This window comes from Plutella xylostella, chromosome 15 (assembly GCF_932276165.1).
Source record: "Plutella xylostella chromosome 15, ilPluXylo3.1, whole genome shotgun sequence".
Taxonomy (NCBI): Eukaryota; Metazoa; Arthropoda; class Insecta; order Lepidoptera; family Plutellidae; genus Plutella; species Plutella xylostella.
Genome location: NC_063995.1, coordinates 5,705,466 through 5,729,330, shown reverse-complemented (window position 1 = coordinate 5,729,330; position 23,865 = coordinate 5,705,466). Strand labels below are relative to the sequence as shown.

The 23,865-nt window shown below is 39.1% G+C and overlaps 1 protein-coding gene across 2 annotated transcripts; it reads left to right on the top strand.

Moving 5' to 3' along the window:
- The first annotated feature begins 1,389 nt into the window (after positions 1–1,389).
- On the top strand, positions 1,390–23,563 carry LOC105386770 (E3 ubiquitin-protein ligase RNF13). Of its 2 annotated transcripts, XM_048625760.1 has the most exons (12): positions 1,390–1,554; positions 2,345–2,573; positions 5,040–5,206; positions 5,872–5,963; positions 7,597–7,705; positions 8,218–8,326; positions 9,098–9,272; positions 11,560–11,747; positions 18,678–18,779; positions 19,064–19,119; positions 20,216–20,334; positions 21,188–23,563. In XM_048625760.1, exons 2-12 carry the CDS (start codon positions 2,487–2,489, stop codon positions 21,313–21,315), a joined length of 1,332 nt encoding a protein of 443 aa, XP_048481717.1. In that variant the 5' UTR covers positions 1,390–1,554; positions 2,345–2,486; the 3' UTR covers positions 21,316–23,563. The 2 variants fall into 2 exon arrangements, with proteins under 2 accessions (XP_048481717.1, XP_048481718.1); XM_048625761.1 differs by lacking the exons at positions 1,390–1,554; positions 2,345–2,573 and adding an exon at positions 4,000–4,346.
- The last annotated feature ends 302 nt before the right edge of the window (positions 23,564–23,865 follow it).

The window sequence follows — 23,865 nt, the reverse complement described above, 5'->3', positions numbered from 1 at the left end:
CTCCAAATTCGAAAGTATTTCCGCCGCTTCTTGTACAGGCTTTTTGGTAATATCATATTTGATTGATTTCAAAGAATATGCATGCCAAAAATCTCTTTAACTATTACATGCTTCTTTTCTGGCTGACCATCGTCTCAAATTCACTCTATTCCGGGTTTTGCCTTTCCCGATTTCACTCATTTATTTAAGCCAGCGTTGTGTCGAGTTTACAAAAAATTCCTGTAGCAGCGTGAAAAAGCGTCAATCTTGGCTAGTTTAAGACGTGACATATGTTATGCATCGCGCTCACTCACATCGCGCAGCCTCAAGAGCGAGCGCGACGACGTAGAACTTTTGTCACGACTTAAATGCGCCCCGTACTAGCCCTTCTGAGCATGATTCAGCAGCCACAGTTGCCACTAAATTCAAAGAATATAGGTACATACTGATTATATGACAGTGCGTTTATTTATATGTAGATTGTGTACACGTAAATTTATATTAAAAAAATCTGTAAAATAAAAAATGCTAAATTTGCCGCCCCTCTAAATCTGCCGCCCTAGGCACTGGCCTTTTTGGCCTATAGGTAAATCCGCCACTGTGTGAAATGTGCAATTTTCAGGATTATTTCTATGATTAACGCCACAATCACTCGCAGAAGATGTTACCATTGTTGAATACAATTAGATTTACTGAAAATAAACCACGATGTACACAAAAAATCCAAAATACTAAGGTGTTGATTTTCCGCGTGCCCAATTGTGACGCTCTGTCATTCAAAACCAGTCACATTTTCATTGGATTCGCTATCCTTTTCTAACTTGCCAAATTTCCGTAAGGGATTTTCTTCTCCCTCGCTCGCTTTGTTCGTCTATACGCCAGTATATACTAAGTCTATGGTCGGTAGGTACTATGGGAGATGTTCTGACAGCTCATAAAATAACAGAACTAAATCATAGATGGCGCTAGTAATATCTGAGGAACGTGCAAGGACCACAGCAATAAAAAAATGCAGGTTCAAACTATAATTTTATTTTGGTTAAAAACAGCCTGTTAATATTATTTCTAGCGAGAGCAAGGAACATAATACTTGTCTAACTAGAAAAGCGAGAGTGTAATAGAAGCCTGCTTATTTTGATTTAGGTGCTGGCAACATTTTACTCACTTCACTTGCGTTCAAATATAAGTATTAAATAATTTGACTTGTGTAAACCGTGGCTTTCATTATTATCTTTTTACTGTCTTTTTATCAGAAATAAAATTTGTAATCAACTCTTATACAATTTTATGGCTAAATAAATAATCCTATTTTTTTTTCCATGAAATAATACCAGTTTTTTTCACAGTGAGATAATATGAAAAGATTCGTAAAATATGTGATCTGAGTGTTTTGATTGTTCCTGTTTTGACATTTCCTTCGACAAACAGTATTTTTTTCTGCTTTTGAAGAATGAATCAGTCGCAATTTTTGTGATTTGCTAAAATTCAGGACTATTATTTGTGAAATTATTGTATTGACCTGTTTTTCTTCTAATTTAATTACAGATTGGGTTAAAAGTTACGTAACTATACAGTGTAAGTATTAATACCTATGTATGAAATCTTGTCATTGTTTTTGCTAACACGAATCAAGCTAAAATTATAAAACGGGTCGCATATTATTCAAGGCCGATATATGTAGTTGTCTCAGCTGATTTAATTAAATTAACCACCATAGGCAGCCATCCATTCGTTATAACATGAGTAAATTTCAGGCATTGGGAGCCAACAGTGTTTTATTGTGAAGCAAGTTAACGGTTGATTGGGTGCTTTCTGTAAACAATGCAGAACGCACTGTAGTCGGGATGTCAAATTACATGCATTATTGATGTCAGAAAACTCCTATGATAATATTTCCTAATAAAATCACTTCAATATTGGCTACTTATTATGTGTTTTCTGAGACCAGACTAGCACCATGTCATGTAATAGCCCTGAGTCATATGTGCTTTTGTTAGATACATTTTTATAATAGCAGATCTATACCTAATCAATAAATAGAAACTGTTTCATTTCTATAAAGTTATATATCAGTTTTATAAACTATCCTTTGTCTAATAAGTATTTAATTAGTGGGTACAACTATATTATTACTTACTTTCATAAAAAATATATTAAGAGTACTTGTTTATCAATGGTTACATTTTAATGAATCACCATTGAGTTATTTTATGCTTATTATGATACTTGTCTTTTCATACATTGCCTTACAAAAAGTATTTTTAAGATATAACAATCCATCATTTCTTTTGCCACTTTTTTAAGTGTATCTATAGTAGAATTTCCCGTCTTTTCTTTGTTATTTAACTAATTAATTGTTTTTCAGATTCCATGAATATGTTAAAGGACATCTAAAGCTTTCAATAAATCTCTGAAAGCGCCAATGTGATGTGTGCAACCTGCTCTAAGACCTCATAAAACCTCATTATTCTGGAGTTGGGGATGCAGTGAGTGTCGCCAGCTGCAGCATGTGGCCGGTGGTGGCCGTTGGTGCCGCCGCACTCTTGTCATTTGTACATGGCAACATTATTGTGTACTCGGAGGATGCTCGACAGGTGAGACTGAAGTTCCTTATTATTTTTATACTCAAAACACTCTTTCCTTGTGCTAATATTAGTTGTGGGGTAGACAGAGGTGCGTTGCCACTCCCATTAATATTATATCTGGTGATGACCATGAGTTTTATCATACCAAAACACAAGATACATTATCTTGACTTAAAATATCAGCCCAAGCTGTTAGACTGTTATTATTATAATTATTTTACTAATTGCACATCATATTCTGAAGACTTGTGATTAAATATCATAAAAAAACATATTATCTTCTTTTATTTTGAACATATTCATTTATTTTATCACTTAATTTAGCTAGGAAACTAATAAAGTTATTGCTCATTTACTAATTACACTAAGACAATAATGTCCTTGACATAATTTTAAAATATTTAATTTAATTAAGTATCATTAACTCCTCAGTTACTTCCACTTTTCTTCTTTATATTTACCAATTTTATGTAATTAGTACACACCAGATAAAGAAACTCACGTTATGATAAGCTTTTTATAAAGTTCACATAGGTATACAAATATTTTACAAAAATATTTACTATTCTCTTATCTTGTCGAATATAATATCAAAGATAACAAAAAGTATCCATTTAAAATTGAGACTCACAGTTTCAGATGTAAGGTTTCAATTGCTATCCAAAATAAATTTGTTAAAATTTTCTATTGTGAAATCAGTTAGGCATAGGTATGATAAGACCAGTAAGTATGTCAGTACAAAAGCATCAATAAAATCAACTGTACAAGATAAGTAGGACAAATAGATATGGATGATAATAAATCATGTAAGGAAGTTAACAAAAGCTAAGTCCATATGAGTGCATGCACACTACAAGGACCATATTCCATCCATTTGGGAGGGTAAACAAATTACATTAGAAGACTATACTTTGTATTATCAGTAATGGGTCAACAACATTTTATAAATAGAGTTAGGTTACTTTTAGATTTTATAGCAAAACCATTACCAATTTATCCCTCTCTGTCACATCTAGATACATCAGAAGACATCTCCATGAATATCTTTCTGATTCTTGAGCATACCATGTTTCAATGACCACTATTATGTGCTTATATTAAAAACATTTATAAGTTATACATACCCATATTATTTCTTATTACATAGGTACTTTACATGGTTGTCAGAGTATCAAAGGAAAAAATATTTGTTTGATATTAATATTTTGCTTGGCACAATAGATATAAATACTTAAATCGAATGAATACCATCGTGCATTGCATGATTGCAACATGTGATTATTTAGAAATAGAGTACTCTCCTAGATTACCACACAAAGCATTTTGTTTACAGGACCTTATTGACTGCTCTTGATACACTAATCTTATCTTTTTTCTATTGGGTGCTTGGTTCTTTCCACCACTATCACTGTACAACCGACAGGCTAATAATTCATTAGTAATTGCGCCACTTCCCGGTATACAAGTCATAGTTTAGTGAAAAACCTAAAAATTGCTGCCTTTGTGGTGTTTTTTCAAAGAATTAAAGTTATACCTATTTTTTGTTGAAATATGGTGGGAATAAACACTGATCTTTAATAAATGCACATAACTAGAGTACACACTCGCGGCAAACGTGGTATTGGCTGACAAAGGACGTTGCTCAAATACATCGAGCCAGTAATGTAAACAGCCTGTGTTATAAAAACAGAATTGGTAAATGTGAAAAGTGTCGAAATGAAATTCATGTGGTTCCGCCAGTATGCCGTGAAGGTGTTTCACATTGTGGGCTTCCAGCATTTTGTTAGTACCTCTACATGCATATTATCTATACGTCTTATATAATTTATTTTTAATTCCGGCATAAACAGTAGTGTAGGCTAACTATATTTTAGCATCTGATGGAACCTATTTCATTAAAACATGAAATACTGTACGTAGTGTTTGCCAAAAGCACTTATGTCAAAAGTTAGTATAATATTGGCAAAACACTCATAATGTTACTGAAATATTTATCTTGATTTTGATAACTTCTGACCATGCACGTGGTGGCACAACTCAACCTTGGGTATCGATCACAGGAGTTATATTGTAACTGAAAAATGAAAATGAAAATGAAAAATTACTTGTGTACAAACTTGTGTACATTATTTGCACATTATTTATTATTTGTACATTATTTAAACTTGTGTACATTATTTATAACTTATCTACTATGTCTAAACTAGGCGAGGATAATACTGTTAGCACCACCCTTTAGACACAATTAATTTATGAGGATGATTCATTTACTCAATTTGATATACCATGATGATTAACACCAAAACACACATGTATAAGTACCTACATCATATATTCGGGCCTCATTCAGTCTCACAAATGAACATAACATTTAACAGAAACTCAATTCAACAGCACCACAACAAAACTAATTCAAACCCACTTACACCAAAAACACCCTATCCACATATCACCACCACCCATTTTCTCCTTCAGATAGCAGATGAGTTCCGGGACCTGCCGGCCAGCTTCGGCGCGGACCTGCCGATTGAGGGCCTCCGCGGGTTCCTCGCCGCCGGGGCGCCGGCCGACGGCTGCGGGCCGCTCGAGAAACCGCCCGTGGTCGAGAACTTCACCAATAAGTGGATCGTGCTGCTGGCTAGGTGAGTCGGTGCATTTGTAATCCTCGATGAAAAGAAAAACAGGGGTCTCATAAGTTGTCTGTCTATCTGTCTGTGGTCGCGTAGGTCCCAAACGGCTTAACCTATTTAAGTTTTGATTTTATTGGATCATAAATAATAATGATACACTGGGTGTTCCTAGCCATATTCTGTCAAGATCGGCTCAGCCTTTCAAAAGTTATGCGAATTTTAGTGTTGAATGTCGGGGGTTTTAAACGTCGTTGGTTAGGTTATAAGTACCTATAGGTTGTTTTAGTGTAGTGGATATGAGTTAAAGTCAGCTACGAGATAAAAGTCGATTAGGTTAAGGTTTTTAAGCAGTAGGTTTGCCTGAATGGTCGCCAGCGGCTCAGTATCGGAAACAGTGAGAATTGTAAAAGGAGACCCTTGTCCAGCAGTGGGACATGATACAGGCTAATTGGAAAATTTTAATAAAATTACCTCATCACGTTATCTAATTAATTTTATTGATTTGACTACGCTTTTAATAGAGCAAACAGGATGTTATTACGCAGGAATCACATATCAGGTATAATACTAGGTAATCAAAATAATACTAACAGTAATCTTTCGAGCAACCTTGTGATAGGTAACCCATACTACCATAATTTGTATTGTATTCTGTAATTTTAATTTCCTTGTTACAGATACAATTGCACGTTCGAGGTGAAGGTGCGTAACGCGCAGGCGGCCGGGTACGACTGCGCCATCGTACACAATGTCAACGCCAGTGATCTAGGTCAGTGTTTATATTATGCACCTACCTATCTTCCATGTATATGTATAGTATACTCTACTCTGGCAGCCAGGAATGTAGGCAGATGCTAAGGCCTGCTATGACCGTTAAACTGGCAGCTATCATACTGGCATAACCTGATTTCCAGCGCATTATCTGAAGCTCAAAACCCTTCAGGCAGTATCTTACACAAAGTATACTTCTTCTCCTGCATGTAGGTAAGTAGGCAGAAGCATATAGTCGTAACTCCTCATAACAAAAAAAAAACAAAGAAGAACCTCGACAAATGAAGTGTGAAATCTGCGTCAGTCACTTTTTGTGACAAGTGACAACACTCATAATTTAAATTTAGAACCAGTCGATGAGAATAAAAACAATGGGTTCAATGTCAAATAATCTGGGAACGGAAAATGACTCAGCACTTCCATCAGTTAAATTAATCCGCAGTTTATTGTAAATGCGGAAGTGACTGAGATTTTCATGCCTAAAACCAATTATGAGAAAAAAATATTGGATGCCCAAGAGTATTATTAACTCATTCCAGTAACGCACCCTCTCTTCGAAAAATATCGTAAAGAAAACTACACTCTACATTCTGCTGTGTTAGCTAACCAACCTTTCAGTTTAGACCTTAAGAGGGTATGTACGGTCAGGTGCAAAGAGACCTGACCCCCCTCTCATACTAACAATGCTTCTGAGGGGGGTCAGGTTTATCTGCCCCTTACTGTACAAAGGAGATAGATAGAAATGAGGTATAGAAAACCCTCTAAACAGCATAAGTTTTCAGAAAATTTTAAATAGTTAGATAATCCAAACTGTTACTTGTGACGCACAGACTATCTCTTAATATCCATTCCTTTAGTTATAACTCTGACGGAAAACATAATGATCTAGTGTACCTACTGTGTATACTTGAGCCCAATAATCTGCTCCTGCGCAGTCGGTGGATCTCATCAAGATGACAAACAAAATCGGCCACAAGGCAATAAAATTATAGCGCATACAAAGTTGCAGACAAATGAATGTAATCATAAGTGCTACTATTACGGTACATTGCATGGCTATTTGCCGTCTACACCGTTCACTGACACGGCAGATAACACGGCACTGCCAGTGGGCAGGACCCACTTGGCATGTGTTTGTCATTCTAATAGTGTAATTGATATAGGATTGAAGTGTTGTGTTATCGAAATGAGTGCCTGCAGTGAAGTTAATGTAAATATATTTTTAATTTAATTAGAAAAGTACTTTATTGTATGCTGTGTAAAATAGACTTACCTTTACATGCCTTTACCACAAATTATAGATGTTTGTGTGTCTGTGTGAATAAACTCGCCAGTGATAACCCTCCAATCAAAAAATCTGTGCTGAATAGATCGCTCTTGCTTGATGAAATACTATGTTTTCATGCAATCGGCTCAACGTAGCCACCCTTGCCTTAAAAACGATACCCCGTGCGCAATTTATGTGTGTAGTTAAAAGCGGCCGGCCGATTACCCGATAGTATAGTATGGTGCAACGAAACCTGGCCCCTCTCATGTACATTGTCAATGAAAAAGGTCACATTTCCCAGCCCCATACATAGCCACATATAGCCAGACAAAACATACCTACTGAATGAGTGTTCCTGTTCCAGAGACGATGTCGGCGAAGGACCCGGACGGCATAGTCATCCCGTCGGTGTTCGTGAGCGACCTGGCCGGCCTCATCCTGCGCCAGGAGTACGTCTACAGCGCCACCAATGCGTGAGTTGTGTTTATATTGATTTTTGTATTGAAAGATTCAGCACACCAACAATTTCAATGGCAAAAAGCTAATGTTTTTGCATTAAGCGTTCGCCAGATAGAAACACTAGTGATAGACTGCCCAGCCAGACTAGAAACATGTTCTTTCATGCGAATTACCGTAAATAGACACTCCCATAAACAAATGCTAGAACTCTTAGGTCCCTTACACACTTCGCACTCGAGTGGTCCCCGTAGAAATGTAAAGAGTTCCAAGAAAAGCCTATTGTCTGCACCTTGTTAAGATAAGAATGGAATTCATGAACAAACGCGCGACGCTATCTGCACCAATCAATGGTTAATTATATAGAAAAGTTATTAGCATAAAATCCTATTCGCTGAGATACCGTTGTCTTTTTTTTACACTCCAGTTTCCTTAGCTAGCCAAAGGATGTTTGCGTAAATTGATTATGTTTGCGTACATTTAACATTTCTTTCTTTCTTCTATTAAAAGCTTTTAATTACTATTCCAGGTACTACATAATGGTGAACGGCGACCTTCCTTTCAACATCAACACTCACTTACTGCTGCCCTTCGCGATCGTGGTGGCGCTGTGTCTCCTCGTCATGATCATCTTCATGGTATGCTATGTATATTCGTGCTGCTAAAACAGCCTAAGAGCTATTTTTATTAGTCATGTATATTTTAATTGTAGCGCTTTCGCTTTGCGTAGTATTTTGTGCTAGTAAATAAAAATATTTTATGGTGTAATTATGGTTTTATTTGCTTGCTTGCTTGCGCTTAGATTAGTAGATGTTACTTTAGTAAAAATATTCCTATAATTATTAATCATTGAACAGCCAACTGAAGTGGCAGGTCTGGCTGGCCATAGCTAAAAAACCGATAGCCGCTGGCGTAGACTAGTACCAAATTGGAGACCACAAACAGGCGAACATAGCATGGGACAGATAACCGGAAGAGTTGGATAAATAAGGCCGAGGATATCGTAAATGTCGTGAAAGAAGGTGTCCCCAGCAATGATTATTCTTATTCAATATTGACATAAACATTTCATTAGTGTTCGTAGGTACAATAATTATAGCTATTCTGAAAGCATAAATTCTAATTTTAACGCTGTCAAACTATAAATTTACGGGGAACACTCAGGGTGACTTGCATAACAAAGTTAATCAAAATTAAATAGTTTGCCTCTTGCTCTGACAGTATAATGTCAGAGCAAGAGGTCATAGATTTAATTTTGATTAACTTTGTTGTGCAAGACACCCTCAGAGTCGAATTTTAATTACAAAAATTATGTTTTGACATCTCTAAATTTAGAATTCCTGCCTCCAGAATGGATATCAATGTCTTAACTGTGTTAATAAACACTATATTATTCTCCTTGCCCACAGATAGTGAAGTGCATAAAGGACCGCCGCCGCGCGCGCCGCCACCGCCTGCCCAACCGCGCTCTCAAGAAGATCCCCACGTGCAAGTTCAGCAAGGGCGACCCGTACGACACGTGCGCCATCTGCCTCGACGACTACGTGGAGGGCGAGCGGCTGCGGGTGCTGCCTTGTGCTCATGGTATTAACTGCTATTTTACTTCTTTTAATTGGCAAATAGGAACAATTACACATCAGGCGCTCGGCGTTGCGTTTGACGCGCGTAGTACATACATCGTGTGTCAGAAGCGCGCGTTTGTATGTGTAGAGTCAGCTGCATAAGTAGCTATACAAGTGTATACAAAAAAGTACACTTACTACCCATTTATGTACCCAACGCGTTTTCTGGAAGGTTACTTAGGGTATGACTCGCTAGAACTCAGAAGAAACATGGCACTGGCAAAGTTTATTCTGAGTATCATAAGGAATAAGGTAGACTGCTTGGACTTGCTCCACAATATCCTAGTGCTTTTTGTACCTAACAATTTTATGAGAGCAAGGAGACACATGCTTTTGGCAGAGGCACCCTCGCGCACCAACTTGTACCGGGAGTCTCCGGTGCCGCGCGGCCGGCGCCTGCTAGCCCGGCTGCTCGCCGCTCAGCCCGGTGTCGACTTGTTTGCCGACTCACTCAACACCGTGTTGAGAGCGTGTAAAAGTATGGCAGAGATCGGAATGAAAGGTTCGTCCATTATGTAAACGTACTTAAGTAATATAGTTAGGTATAGTAAATGATGTTAAGATATAAGTATAATGATAAGTTTACAATTTGTAGTTTGTGTTTTTAGAAATAACCATATGTAACGCCATAGGTCTCTAGCCTGTAATGTTATGTATGATGTGTAAATAAATAAATAAATAAATAAATAAATAAATACCTTTTGTTCGTCAGTTTGACAAGGTACACAAGTGTATAGCTACTTATGCAGCTAACCGTACGCCATCGATAGATCCGCTAAACCGTAAAACGCGCGCTTCATAAGGTCTAATGTGTACCCACTCTAAGGACTGCTGTCATATAGATAACTTGCGTAACTGAGACTGGGTGCTCAAGAAGATCCCTACGTGCAAGTTCAGCAAGGGCGACCCGTACGACACGTGCGCCATCTGCCTCGACGACTACGTGGAGGGCGAGCGGCTGCGGGTGCTGCCTTGTGCTCATGGTAATAACCACTATTTTACATCGAAGTAGAAAAAAAGGCGGAAGGAATCTCGCTAAACTAAACGCTGAGGCACAACAATGGCGGCGACATCAGAGTGTGTGGGTGCGTCGGTGCGATGTTATTGGTAAATGGCGGCAAACTAACTTACTTTGAGTGTGATTGGTCGTTGGTTAGCGCTCGCTTGCAAGTGCGCGCCATCGATAGATCCGCTATACTGTAAAGCGCGCGCTTCAAAACGTCTAATGTGTACCCTAAGGACTGCTGTCATATAGATGGCTTGCGTAACTGAGACTGGGTGCTCAAGAAGATCCCCACGTGCAAGTTCAGCAAGGGCGACCCGTACGACACGTGCGCCATCTGCCTCGACGACTACGCGGAGGGCGAGCGGCTGCGGGTGCTGCCTTGTGCTCATGGTAATAACTGCTATTTTACATTGAAGTAGAAAAAAGGTGGAAGGAATCTCGCTAACCTAAACACTGAGGGACAACAATGGCGGCGACATGTGAGTGTGTGGGTGCGTAGGTGCAATGTAATTGGTAAATGGCCGCGAACTAACTTACTTTGAGTGTGAATGGTCGTTGGTTAGCGCTCGATTGCATGTTTACGCCATCGATAGACCCGCTATACCGTTAAGCGCGCGCTTCAAAACGTCGTGTGTACCCTAAGGACTGGTGTCATCATAACTTGCGTAACTGAGACGGGGTGCTCAAGAAGATCCCCACGTGCAAGTTCAGCAAGGGCGACCCGTACGACACGTGCGCCATCTGCCTCGACGACTACGTGGAGGGCGAGCGGCTGCGGGTGCTGCCTTGTGCTCATGGTAATAACGATAATTTTACTAGCTGTATACTGTATTTGGTCCTCCGAATGTTAATATTTCATAGTTAAGTATGTTTGGCATATTAAATGCAATATGCGCGCATGTACGAATAAATATAAATAATATAGAAAATTCGGAATAAATCTTTGCCTCAATGGATCACCAGATCAGCCACCACGCGAGCGGCGTAGCGTCGACATAGGCTTGGTTTTAACAAATTCTTCCCGCGCCTGATCTTCAACATCCGTGCACTTCACGGGTTCGTTATCGACGTAGATAAACTTCACTATATGGCTATTCGCCTTAACTACGGCGCTGTGATTGGAAGAACACGCATTAAATGACTTTACCAATATCGATAACAGAACCGTGCTGCGGCCGCAAGGATACCTAAAAAGTGTAATTGTACCTACATAGTTACCTAATCCAAATTCCCTCTATTCCAGCGTACCACGCGAAGTGCATCGATCCGTGGCTGACGCAGAACCGACGCGTGTGCCCCGTGTGCAAGCGGCGCGTGTTCGCGGCGGGCGAGCGTGCTCATCATAGTGATGATAGTGACTCGAGCCGCGAACCGCTACTGGCTAGTCGAGAGCCGGCGCGGCCGAGAGGCGAGCCTGTCGTGGCTACACAGGTGAATACATACTAAATACATTAGACAGAGCTTCAGTAGGGTATGAGGTAGCCCCGTGTGCAAGCGGCGAGTGTTCGCGGCGGGCGAGCGAGCTCATAGTGACGACAGCGACTCGAGCCGCGAGCCGCTACTAGCCAGTAGGGAGCCGGCGCGGCCGAGAGGCGAGTCTGTCGTGGCTACACAGGTGAATACATACTAAATATAGAGGTATCGGACACAACATCAGTACAATGCTTACTCTCTAGAGTAAGAGGTGATCGCGGTGGGTGAGTTAATGCACAGCGACGACAGCGACTCGAGCCGCGAGCCGCTACTAGCTAGTCGAGAACCAGCGCGGCCGAGAGGCGAGCCTGTCGTGGCTACACAGGTGAATACATACTAAATACATTAGAAACAGCTTTAGTAGGGTATGAGGTAACTCAGTGTGCAAGCGGCGCATACGCGACTGTGATAAAATGATGATTAGTGACTCGAGCCGTGAGCCGCTACTGGCCAGTCGGGAGCCGGTAGTGAACTGGAAGCCAGTTGTAGCATCACAGGTAAATTTATACATACTAAACATCACCTTACTTTCTTCTGATGATTGTGCAAGATCCGTGACCTTCCGATACTGACTCCGACCGCTGCTGTTAGCCATACCCAAGTCACAAGTGTGCAGCGGAGCCTGTTGCCATTTCGCAGGTAAGTAGGTACCTACGAATAATATGGTGGTGGTATACCCGAGACCGCGTTTTGTAATGTCAGTATACGTTACATTTCGAGATACTGTTATCTTGAAGAATTTTACATAATTATGTTGTAGTTTAAAAGAAACACAGTTACAACTAGGTAAATTCGTCTTTTTATTTTCTTAATATTATATGTGATTAGTTATTTATTAAATAGTTAAATTTTGTATATATTTTTTTCGCTAAATTAATGGTACATGGACATTTTAATGTGTTTATAGAATCAATAATAATTGATTCTATAAACACATTAAGAAGGGTCAGTAATAATTTTGGGTGATTTTAATGCCAAGATAGGGTTCCCAACGGCAGAAGATAAACATACTATGGGCCCATGGGGCTACGGGAAAAGAAATGAAAGAGGCACTCGGCTACTTGAATTTTGTAGAGAAAACCAACTATACATCTGGAACACACATTTCAAAAAGAACCCAAAGCAAAGATGGACCTGGAGGTCTCCAGATCAAGTTACACGTAACGAGATAGATTTTGTCATAGCTAAGAAAAATGAAAAAATTCAAAACATACAAGTCATGAATACCCTCTACCCGAGCGACCACAGACTACTACGATGTAGATACTCAATAAACATGAAGCAAAATAAAAAAAGTAGAAAATCATTCACAACGAAAAAGTCTAAGTTCTCACCACTAGAAGCAGAGTCCATGAAAAATATTTTCCGTCTCCTGACAGAAAATATTGATAAATCTACTACAATACAACAACGCTACGACGAAATCATTTCAAAAATCACGAAAGCACTATCAATGTTACCAAAGGTGTCAAGCGAAAACGTCAAATCACACTTTATAACAACCGAGATCGAAAACTTAATACAGGAAAGGGTTGAACTACAAAACAAACAAGGTAAAACCAAGCATGAAAAACAGCAACTAACTAAGCTCTACATCCAAATTAAGAATAAAGTAAAGAAGAATATAAGACAATACAAACTAAATATTTTAGAAGAAAATTTAGAGAAGAGAGGATCAACTAAGCAAGCGAGGAAACAACTACAAACATTCAGATCATGGATACCGGCACTCAGAAATAAAGAGGGGTGCAGCTCTACTAATCGTGTTGACCTAGTAGAAATAGCGTCAGAATTCTACAAACAACTGTATAAAAGCACAGATAGGACACTGCCCCACTTAGTACTATCAAACTCGGCAGATGATGACGCACCACCACCCTTTTTACAGCGAGAAGTTAATCATGCCATACTTTCACTTGCATCTTCAAAAAGTCCAGGGGAAGATGGAATCACAAACGAAATGTTGAAAGCAGTTGTAGAGCCAATAACACCATTAATAACCTCCTTGTTCAATGATATAATAACACAAAAGTTAGTGCCTGAGCAATGGGAAACAGCGATGATTAGCCTGCTCTATAAGAAAGGTGATCCGAAAGAAATCGGTAACTATAGGCCAATTAGCCTTCTTCAGACTATGTACAAGTTATTTACCCAGTTAATACTTAGAAGAATTACACCAACACTTGACTTTAATCAACCAAGAGAGCAGGCAGGATTCAGAGCTCATTTTTCGACAGTCGATCACATGTTCACATTGACTCAAATAATTGAAAAATACTCAGAGTTCAACAAAACAATATACATCGCATTTGTTGATTACGCAAAGGCGTTTGATTCGGTACTGCATGCTCCCTTATGGGCGGCTCTTAAAGAACAAGGAGTTTGCCGACAATACATAGATATCCTCAAAGAAATCTACAGTAAGAGCAAGGCCACATTGAAACTAGAAAGGAAGAGTGATCCATTTAGTATCGAACGAGGAGTGAGACAAGGAGATCCCGTCTCACCAAAACTCTTTACGGCTCTACTTGAACACATCTTTAGAAAGTTAGAATGGGACTCTATCGGCTTGAACATCAATGGAGAGCGGCTAAGCAACCTGAGATTCGCAGATGATATTGTTCTACTAAGTGAAAATCATGATGAGTTACAATACATGCTTCGTACCTTAGATGAACAAAGTAGAGAGTGCGGTCTAGCAATGAACCCCGAAAAGACTTGTATACTCACAAACGGAGAACAGAAAGACATACTGATTCAAGGAACTAAAATGAGCTATGTCAGTGACTATATATACCTTGGCCAAAATATTACTATGCAAGGCTGGGCCATCAAAGAAGTGGAAAGAAGGGTAGCAAAAGCTTGGAACAAATACTGGTCGCTAAAAGATGTTTTTAAATCAAAATTACCACTGAGGCTAAAAAAGAAAGCTTTCGACTCTGTGGTTCTCCCTACACTGCTCTACGGCTGCCAGACTTGGCCGTTAACAAAGCTTATCATCAACAAGTTGAAAGTATTTCAAAGATCCGCAGAACGAAGCATGTTGGGGTTAAAACTAACAGACAGAGTAAGAGCTGTAGACATCAGACGAAAAACCAATTTAATTGACGCCGTAAAGATGGCATGTAGTCTGAAATGGAGATGGGCCGGACACATATCACGAGTACGCGACGGACGCTGGAGCGAGAGGGTGCTGCACTGGCAGGTGCGAGACGCGCGGCGCGGGCGCGGCCGGCCGCGGCGGCGCTGGGCGGACGACCTGGTGCAGCTGGCGGGCAGCACCTGGACGCGGCTGGCGGGAGACAGGGACAAATGGAAACGGATGGAGGAGGCCTACGTCCAACTATGGACGTCCCAAATCATAGAATTGTAAATATATATTTAATAGATATAGAAAAATACATAGTAATAATATTTAGGGAATGAAATCTATATAAATTATTAATGAAATTGAAGTTATTATTATTAGATATATGAATGAAATGTAATTATTAATAAGTAGTAATATGATTAAGAACTAAGCTAGGCTAATTAAATTTATATTGATTTAATTTATTATTTATTAATGAAATGTGATTTAAATATTTAAATTATTAGAAATTAGTAATTATGAATAAGTAATAATATGATTTAGAACTAAGCTAGGTATTTATAAAGAAGATTGATATGTTGAAATTTATATTGATTTAATTTATTATTTATTAATGAAATGTTATTTAAATGATTAGAAACTATTATTAAGTTGCATGAAATGTCTATGTTTAATTATGTCATGTTTATGTAATGTATGTTATTTCAATTTGGGAAATAAAGGCTATAATAATAATAATAATAAATAATAGAATCAATATCCAATATAATGTATTCGACGAGACCATTTATCTGAATTCATGTTCATGAAGCCACCTTAATCCATTTCTTGATGATGCTCTTTATAATCTGCCGTGCTTCCGTAAATTCTGGTGGGTCGTTGGATTGCGCAGGACCCAGGTCAGCGCAGTGTGATGCTTTCGGTATGAATATAGCAGGCGCCTCCTCAGATATGTCTTCCAATATTCCTAATCGATGCCAAGGATCCAGCTCACCGTTAACAAAAACCACCTTAGTCACATTCGGATGTAAAGCACCGTAAAATTTGTTGGTTCTTTCTACAGATTTTCTAACACTGTCGTCATCAATGCCGTATAGTAACGAACATAACAATTTAGAAGTTGTTTCAATCGTGAGACTCTTACCGAAAGGTTGCTTGTCAGAGGAAGTCGTTTGGAAGTAAGAAAATTCTGTGCATATTTGCCACACCCATATATTATTATTTTTTGGTATGGTATGGTATGTGGCGTATTTAGATTCAGTGAAATCAAAATATTCACAACTATTTTGTTTCAATGTTTGACTGGAATTATTACAATAGCTTTTAATCTTATCAACATTGCCGTATTGAGCAAGAATTTTTATAGGGTTAGCTCTTTTTTCCACAAATAAAAACTGATTTTCCGGTAAATTCAAACTTACGTTTGAACATAAATTTTCCTCTTTTTTGAGCTTAATTATACCTTCTTCGGTTTTGAAAGCATCATCATAGTATTTGTATTGCTTCTCAATATTTCGATAACATGAAGGTGACCCATATTTTTTTAAATCATCTCCAACGGTTTCTAAATATTCCTTGAAGTCATATTTTGCCAGCAATGGGGCACTGCTGGCTATCACAGCGTCCACCAAATTCGGATATAGTTTCCTCGTCCATGCAGCCAAGTTCCCAGCATACGATCCTCCTATCACAACGACTTTTGAATGTTTCAGACGGGAGGACTGTTTCTTGTCAGTCAAAAGTTTATGTATATCAGCTAATGCTTGTTGTGATGACAAGTACTTCAAGTTTTCTTTTTTCGTTGGATTTAGTGGAATACTATCGCCATAGTACCGGTGTTCAGATGCAAACATTGCTCCGTGAGTCTCGCTTGCTAAGTCGTAGATCATGCCGGCTGCGAGAACCGTCCCCCGCAGTGGACCTTCACCGCCTATATATAGAAAGATTGGTCCATTCGGTTTAAAATGCTCAAAATTCTGGAAATATCGCATTTTCCATACCCGGTTATCAGAGCTGTTGAAATGATCTAACGGTTGCTCTAGCCATTCTTCAGTTATTTGTTCCGATGGTTCGATATTTTCATAGTTTCTCATCAACCTTTCAAAATTCGTTTCTTTTTGGTGAAATAATCCTTGAACTAGGAGTGAAAACCAAGTTAATGTAATTAACGTTAATTGATACATAGTGCATTTGACACAACAACTAACACTATATTTGGCTTTTAGTTTAAATTACTTTCTTATATACTCAGTCACAGATATTTAAAACATTGCCATTATGTAGCACAAATTCCCATCGAACATACCGCATCGCAAGTTAGATATCCTTATCTATAGCACGCGACAACAATGTATAACATAAATTTTAATTGTGGACGAGGAATTTTACCATAGTTTATTACCGCAAAATTCTTTGAATCGTATTGGGGAAAGGCACAGTATGAGTATACGACCAGGGATTAATTATTTTCGTTTACCCTGGCACACCCACACCCTGGTCTTGATTTAATGTTGAAGGAGCGAAAATCTAGGGCCAGACCAATAACATAGCAGGGCGCAGTCAGTATAGCAGTATCGTCCGTCAGACTACATCACATCAGTGACTCGCGAGCGCCTGCTAGCCAATCGAGAGCACTCTTTTTCAATGACATTCTCTCCACCAGATTGCAGTTACACAGGTAAATATAGCGTAACTATACTAAGTAACTACTATTAGACGAAGGCTTAGACAAGTGACATATCTCTGGAAGCAGGCCACGGCAATCGCAGCTGATGTTAGGTACTTTCAGAGGTAATTTCATATTTTTTTATATTCTTGTCGATTTGCTTCCCGTACATGCCATAGATTTTTTATTTTTACACATTTCAATAGATAAGTAAGTTATTGAAACGGCCATCCTAACTAATATTATAAATGCGAAAGTAACTGTGTCTGTCTTTCTGTCTGTCTGTCTGTTACTCTTTCACGCCAAAACTACTGAACGGATTTGAATGAAATTTGGTATACATACGGTCTAGACCCTGGGAAAGAACATAGGCTACTTTTTATCCCGGAATTCCCACGGGAAAACTTTTTAAGGCGAAGCGAAGCGCTGTCTGTCTGTTACTCTTTCACGCCAAAACTACTGAACGGATTTGAATGAAATTTGGTATACATACGGTCTAGACACTGGGAAAGAACATAGGCTACTTTTTATCCCGGAATTCCCACGGGAAAACTTTTTAAGGCGAAGCGAAGCTCGCGGGAACAGCTAGTTACTTTATAAATACACTAGCTGTTCCCGCGCGCTTCGCTTCGCCTTAAAAACTTTTCCCGTGGGAATTCCGGGATAAAAAGTAGCCTATGTTCTTTCCCAGGGTCTAGACCGTATGTATACCAAATTTCATTCAAATCCGTTCAGTAGTTTTGGCGTGAAAGAGTAACAGACAGACAGACACAGTTACTTTCGCATTTATAATATTAGTTAGGATAGCACAGACCACATCCTATAAACAGCTTTTTATAGAGTTATGCATTCGCCAAAGCCGGCCCCCGCCTCAGTGTTATTGAAAGATTCGGTTGTAATGGTGGCTTTGAACGAGCCAATGAAAAATTATCTCCCCGCGATTGCCGCCGCCACATTTAAGATCTTCGTTTTTCATACTAAACTTGGCAGCATTGTCTTTCAGGTTACATGGTCTGTGCTTCACAGCAACAGCAATCACACAGCTTGCACCTGTGCTAACACAAGCACACTAACCCACCCGAGTCTCGACAGCTTGTAGATTGTGACATAATGGTACTAATGCACGTTGCAGGGCGGCACTTTCGAGCAACAGAGCGAGAACCCGTTTGTGAGAGCGGCGCGCTTCATGACGCGCCTGCGGGGGCGTCCCACGCCCGTGGATGCTGACAGCCCGGTATGTATGCTATAAGTATATTGTTTCATGTTGGATCCAATACTCACTTTCCCATCCTGTCCCTGAGGGTGTGTTCCTCATACATAAAAAAAAAACTGTGCTACCTGGTGGGCCTGGCGTATCCAGGATGCAGGGTAACTCCTGGCTGGGATAGTGCAATACAATACAATGCAATGCTGTCAAATAGATATTTAAGGCTAAGAACTATGTAGAATAGCTCTGGTGTATTTTTCTAATTTATGATATTTTGGAAAGTGTTTTATTAAAGTTGTTATAATTTTCAGGAATCGCCTCGCGAAGAGGACCACGATCCAGCGGAGGGCGACAACATTGAACAAGCGTATGTTACTTACTACCTTTATTTTATGAACTATCATTACCGACACATATGCGTAGAGTATTTCACACCTAGTCAGCAATTTCAAAGCAATCCTGAATTTGGTATTAGTTCTCAACGCAAGAACGTTGTTAGGTATATTATATCAGGCGTTACCTACTCAAGTAAATTGTGAAGAAAGATTCCTTTCTTCTAGTTTTAATAAAATACACGATTAATTTCAGCCATGGGAGTGTCCTTTACTATATTTGGTCCTTTATAAAGGTTAGCCTATATTAGCTATTCGTCAATTTATGTTTTTTTACCAGCAAGGATAGTACTTGCAAAATTACCTATTTAATTTCAGTAATCCTGCAGCCCAATACAAATTTGTGAAGGTTAGATTACATTTTTCTGTATTTGTTCATTTGACTGGTAGTTTGAAAAACTAAATACTTGTACATAATACTAAAAACGTGTAAATAGGTGTTATTTGAGTGACATCTTTCTATTTATTTCGTTTCTATTATCATTCGCAACGCTTTTAAAATTTTCTAAAATACCTACCTACATTAATTTCTAAAAAAACAAACGACATTTGATATATTTACATCATTTATCTAATATGACCATTGAATTTATCATGACCAAGCAACATGAACATTGAATTTTTTTATTCTAACATTCTCCACATCAGTGATACAAGAGTTTGGAGTATTGTAGTTGTATGTTTGATTCTTTTACTTTTGGAGTTGTTTATTTGTTTATCTGATGCATTTGAAATCAAAACTAACGAATCTTTCAGCGCTTAATCGCAGCCAGACAAAAGACTTGATTTATGTAAATCAGAAGACAGCTTTAACTGTTCTTTCCTTATTCTGAAGACACAAAACCGTAAACTACTTAATGATAAACTTTCTGATAGCTATACTTAATACGAATTTAAGAACATTATAAAATTAAGTGAGTCTCGTATTATGAACGCTATCTATAATTTACTTATTTTAATGAGCTATCCGAAAGTCTCCTCTTGAAAGAGTGAAGTTCAAGTTTTGCAACGACGTATGTGCCTTCAGAATAGGCCTAAATTTCCCCTAACCACTGATGTAACACTCCGCAGTGGATCCGGCGACACTCAGCCGCTGCTGCGGCCGGCGGTGGCGGCGGAGAGCGAGCGCCGGCGACAGCGGCGGCAGCGGCGCACGCGCTCCGCAGAAATACGCACGCCTGCTGTTAGAAGTGAGTACTCTTGGATCCCCCGCAGACTGCAGACTTTTAGTCGGCCGATAGTTTGGTCGGGCTCTTAATCAGTATGGAGTATCGGCCGATACATAATCGTTGAATGTGCGCACTACCATACATCTCCATACTGATTAAGAGCCCGACCAAACTATCGGCCGACTAAAAGTCTGCAGTCTGCGGGGGGTCTTAGGCTGATTTTAACAGCATGCGGATTTGATCACGCACGCGTGATTACCCCGCAGGCCCGCACGCGCTTATACAAGTATTCATTGTAACGCGTAGGGAATATGAACGCGAGACGCGGGAAAATGGAGTGCAATTCCGCGTGCGTGATGAAATCCGCCTGCCATTGACGTTCCATATGTCACTGGAACTTTTTCATTGGTCGTGAGTGTAGTATGAAATGAAAGTGGTGGCGGTTACATGTAGCAGGTGGAAGTGGAAGCAGTACGAGTAGCACTTTAGCTTGTTTTCCATTTTTGTTCGCCATTTTCATATTGATTCTTTGTATGCGGGCGTATACATATATAGTTTTAGGGTGAGGCCACACGAGCGTGATTTTGTGAGTTGTGAGTCGCGTATTCCGGCAGAAAATGGTGCGCGGGGACGAGGGGGGCGGGGAAGCTACTTGCTCCCCTCGTCCCCGCGCACCATTTTCTGTCGGAATACACAACTCACAAAATTACGCTCGTGTGGCCTCATCCTTATAATTGATGCACCGCCAGCCGTTCTGCAATGCTACACAGATCCTTATCTCATTAAATAATAATAATTATAGGAGATTACATTTTTGACCTGAAGATCTACTCTTCATAGTCATAATCATTAATTAATTATATTATTATTTCAGCGCCCCGCACCTCACTGCTCCGCTCAGCGGAACACTCCATCAACACAGAGTCTCGAGGGGAGATCGGAGTGGCCGCCCTCCCCGCGCCCGCGCCGCCCGCCCCGCCGCCGCCCCACATCGACTTATGAATACTGACCTGAGAATACTGTTGAAATATTGAGAGTAACCCCTTCCGCTGCCTTCTTAGTTCAACTCGTTAACGCTAGATGGCTCTGTGTGGAATGTAGTAGTGTGGTTTCAGGATGGATGGTGGCTGAGTAATGATGGTAGTATGGTATCAGGCTAGTCGCACGTCTACGCTAGCTATATACAGATTTAAATCTTGAATTCGATGTTATAATGTAGCGGAGTTTGAAGTTGTATTTCGGAGTATGGTATTGATATTGTTTGAAAGTTGGTGCGTTTCGCGGATTGATCCCTCCTATTTACTTTAATGCCTTTATAGCCAAGCGTAATTTGACAATATAAAAAATATACCATCCTGAATAGGAATAACTTTAAAGTTGGATTTTAACTTATGTTATTACCTACAAAGACGACCTTCTAACTTTAATAAATTACCAGTCGGTTCCCTAAAAATAAGAATAAGCAGATTGTATCTGACAGTGAAATTTGTGGCCTTATTTGGTCAAAAATATAATGACTGCTCGGTGTTTGTGATTCAATTGCTGCAGACTTCAAACTAACCCAGAATAAATAGATATTGGGATTTACCGGGTGCAATTTTATCAGTGATACAAGCAAAGGCAATCCAAGCTTTAGGAAATAGACATATTCTGTTTGGTCATAAATACTTCCCCCCTTATTCATAGAAAAGTTACAGAGCGTTTTAGCTAATGAACTGTTTTGTCCCTCTCAGTCAAATTGTTCTTTCACAGAAAGGGACAAAACAGTTCAACAGCTAAGACGTTTTGTAACTTTTATATAAATAGGGGGTTCGATTTTAACGTGATTTTTACCGGCAGTTTTTCTTAGTTTTTTGTTATTGACTTCGGCTAGATTACTAATAAAATTCTACTCTGTATGTTAATTATAGGAAAATTATTAGTACTAATAAATTATAAGTGATATGATAACTTGATAACAGATATGCTAAGTTAATTTTATAGGATATAAAACTATTTAGTTAGAAGACTATAACATCTCTTCAACATAGCTCACATCTGAATTTATCGGTCAGAGTATAATAAATAAGACACCATGTATGATATAAATTTAGGTATAAGCACAGGTGGGGTAATAGGAACAACAGAAGGGCTAGTACAGGGCGCATTTAAGACGTGTCAATAGTTTTGCATCGCGCTCACTCACACCGCGCAGCCTCAAGAGCGAGCGCGACGGGGAACTCTTGTCACGTCTTAATAGCGCCCCGTGCTACATGGCCAGGGGAAGATAAACTATAGATCAACATTAGACTACATTGGTTATGTATGATATCTATGTACTATTTAGCCAAAGTTACTTATACCTTACCTGAAGTGACGTGTAAATACCATTTTTGATTTGTATAAGCTTTGCATCGTCTAGTCTAGTTTCCAATTCGAAAAGTTTGTATTGTTCCTACAAGTAAAAGTCAACCTAGAGAGAATTAGATTACAGTTGAGTAACTAAAATTTCGGATTTGCTTATGCTAGTTTACATTTTCACCATACATATTATTATGATGGTGAAAATGGTGGAAATGCAGTCTGAGATGAAAATAAAAAAAAACTATTATACGGAGCAACAACGTTTCACCTTATGATAACCTACAAATCAAAAGTGGGAAGCTATTTTTGTATTTATAACTTAATAAGTGGTGGTTTTAATTAAGACGATGCCATGATAGAATTTATTACTTGTATCTTTGTATTACTCATATTCTAATTGTTCATATATTTCCCGGCACTAGAAAACATTTATACTTATCCACCTAACTAACATTTTGTGACTTGTTTATTTCATCCATGTTTGTAGCAAACATTATTTCTGATTGTAACATTTAGCTTTGACCGTGTGATTCCTATGCAATTTATAATAATAAATAGGTATAACATTTAGATAATTAAATAAAATTAAAGTTCATAATGACGCAATAACGTAACCGTAAAATACATAAGGATACATATTGATATTGTAAAGTCACACGCACAAAGCTAATTACCAGTTCCAGATTCATAAATTTCCATGTAAATATATATCTAAGCTTTATTTCATCGTGATAAATCCAGAATTTGATGCGTGCCGAAGCAAAATATCCTGTGAAACGATATTGAATCTTATGTCCATAGCTATAGAGGTGTATAGGGTGTTTTGCGTCGGGTCCGCTCACTGTGTTGAGGTCGTGTAAGGTCTTAGGATAAAGCCAAAGAATAAATGCGTTCGACGCGAACATAATTACACTGTTTTTTACTTCAACCTCTTAAATTACACACACACACACTCACGCCTTGTACTAATGTACTCCCTTGCGGGGTAGGCAGAGGTGCATTGCTGCACCCACTTTTCGCCAGAGCCCAGAGTGTTATGTTAGTCCCAATGTAATAGGGGGCGGGGCTATTGCCATTTTACGGGCACATCCAAGACCTGATAACAAATATCTGTGTTTAAACAAATATCTGCCCCAGCCGGGAATCGAACCCGGGACCTTCGGCTCAGTAGTCAGGGTCACTAACCACTACGCCATTCGGTCGACCTCT

Bases quoted from the DNA above. Each gene is read 5' to 3' on its own strand.
- LOC105386770 (XM_048625760.1), top strand. From the start codon at position 2,487: ATGTGGCCGGTGGTGGCCGTTGGTGCCGCCGCACTCTTGTCATTTGTA. The intron at 18,780-19,063 runs GTATGTATGCTA...TATAATTTTCAG, and splicing joins CCGTGGATGCTGACAGCCCG to GAATCGCCTCGCGAAGAGGA. The intron at 19,120-20,215 runs GTATGTTACTTA...AACACTCCGCAG, and splicing joins GGCGACAACATTGAACAAGC to TGGATCCGGCGACACTCAGC.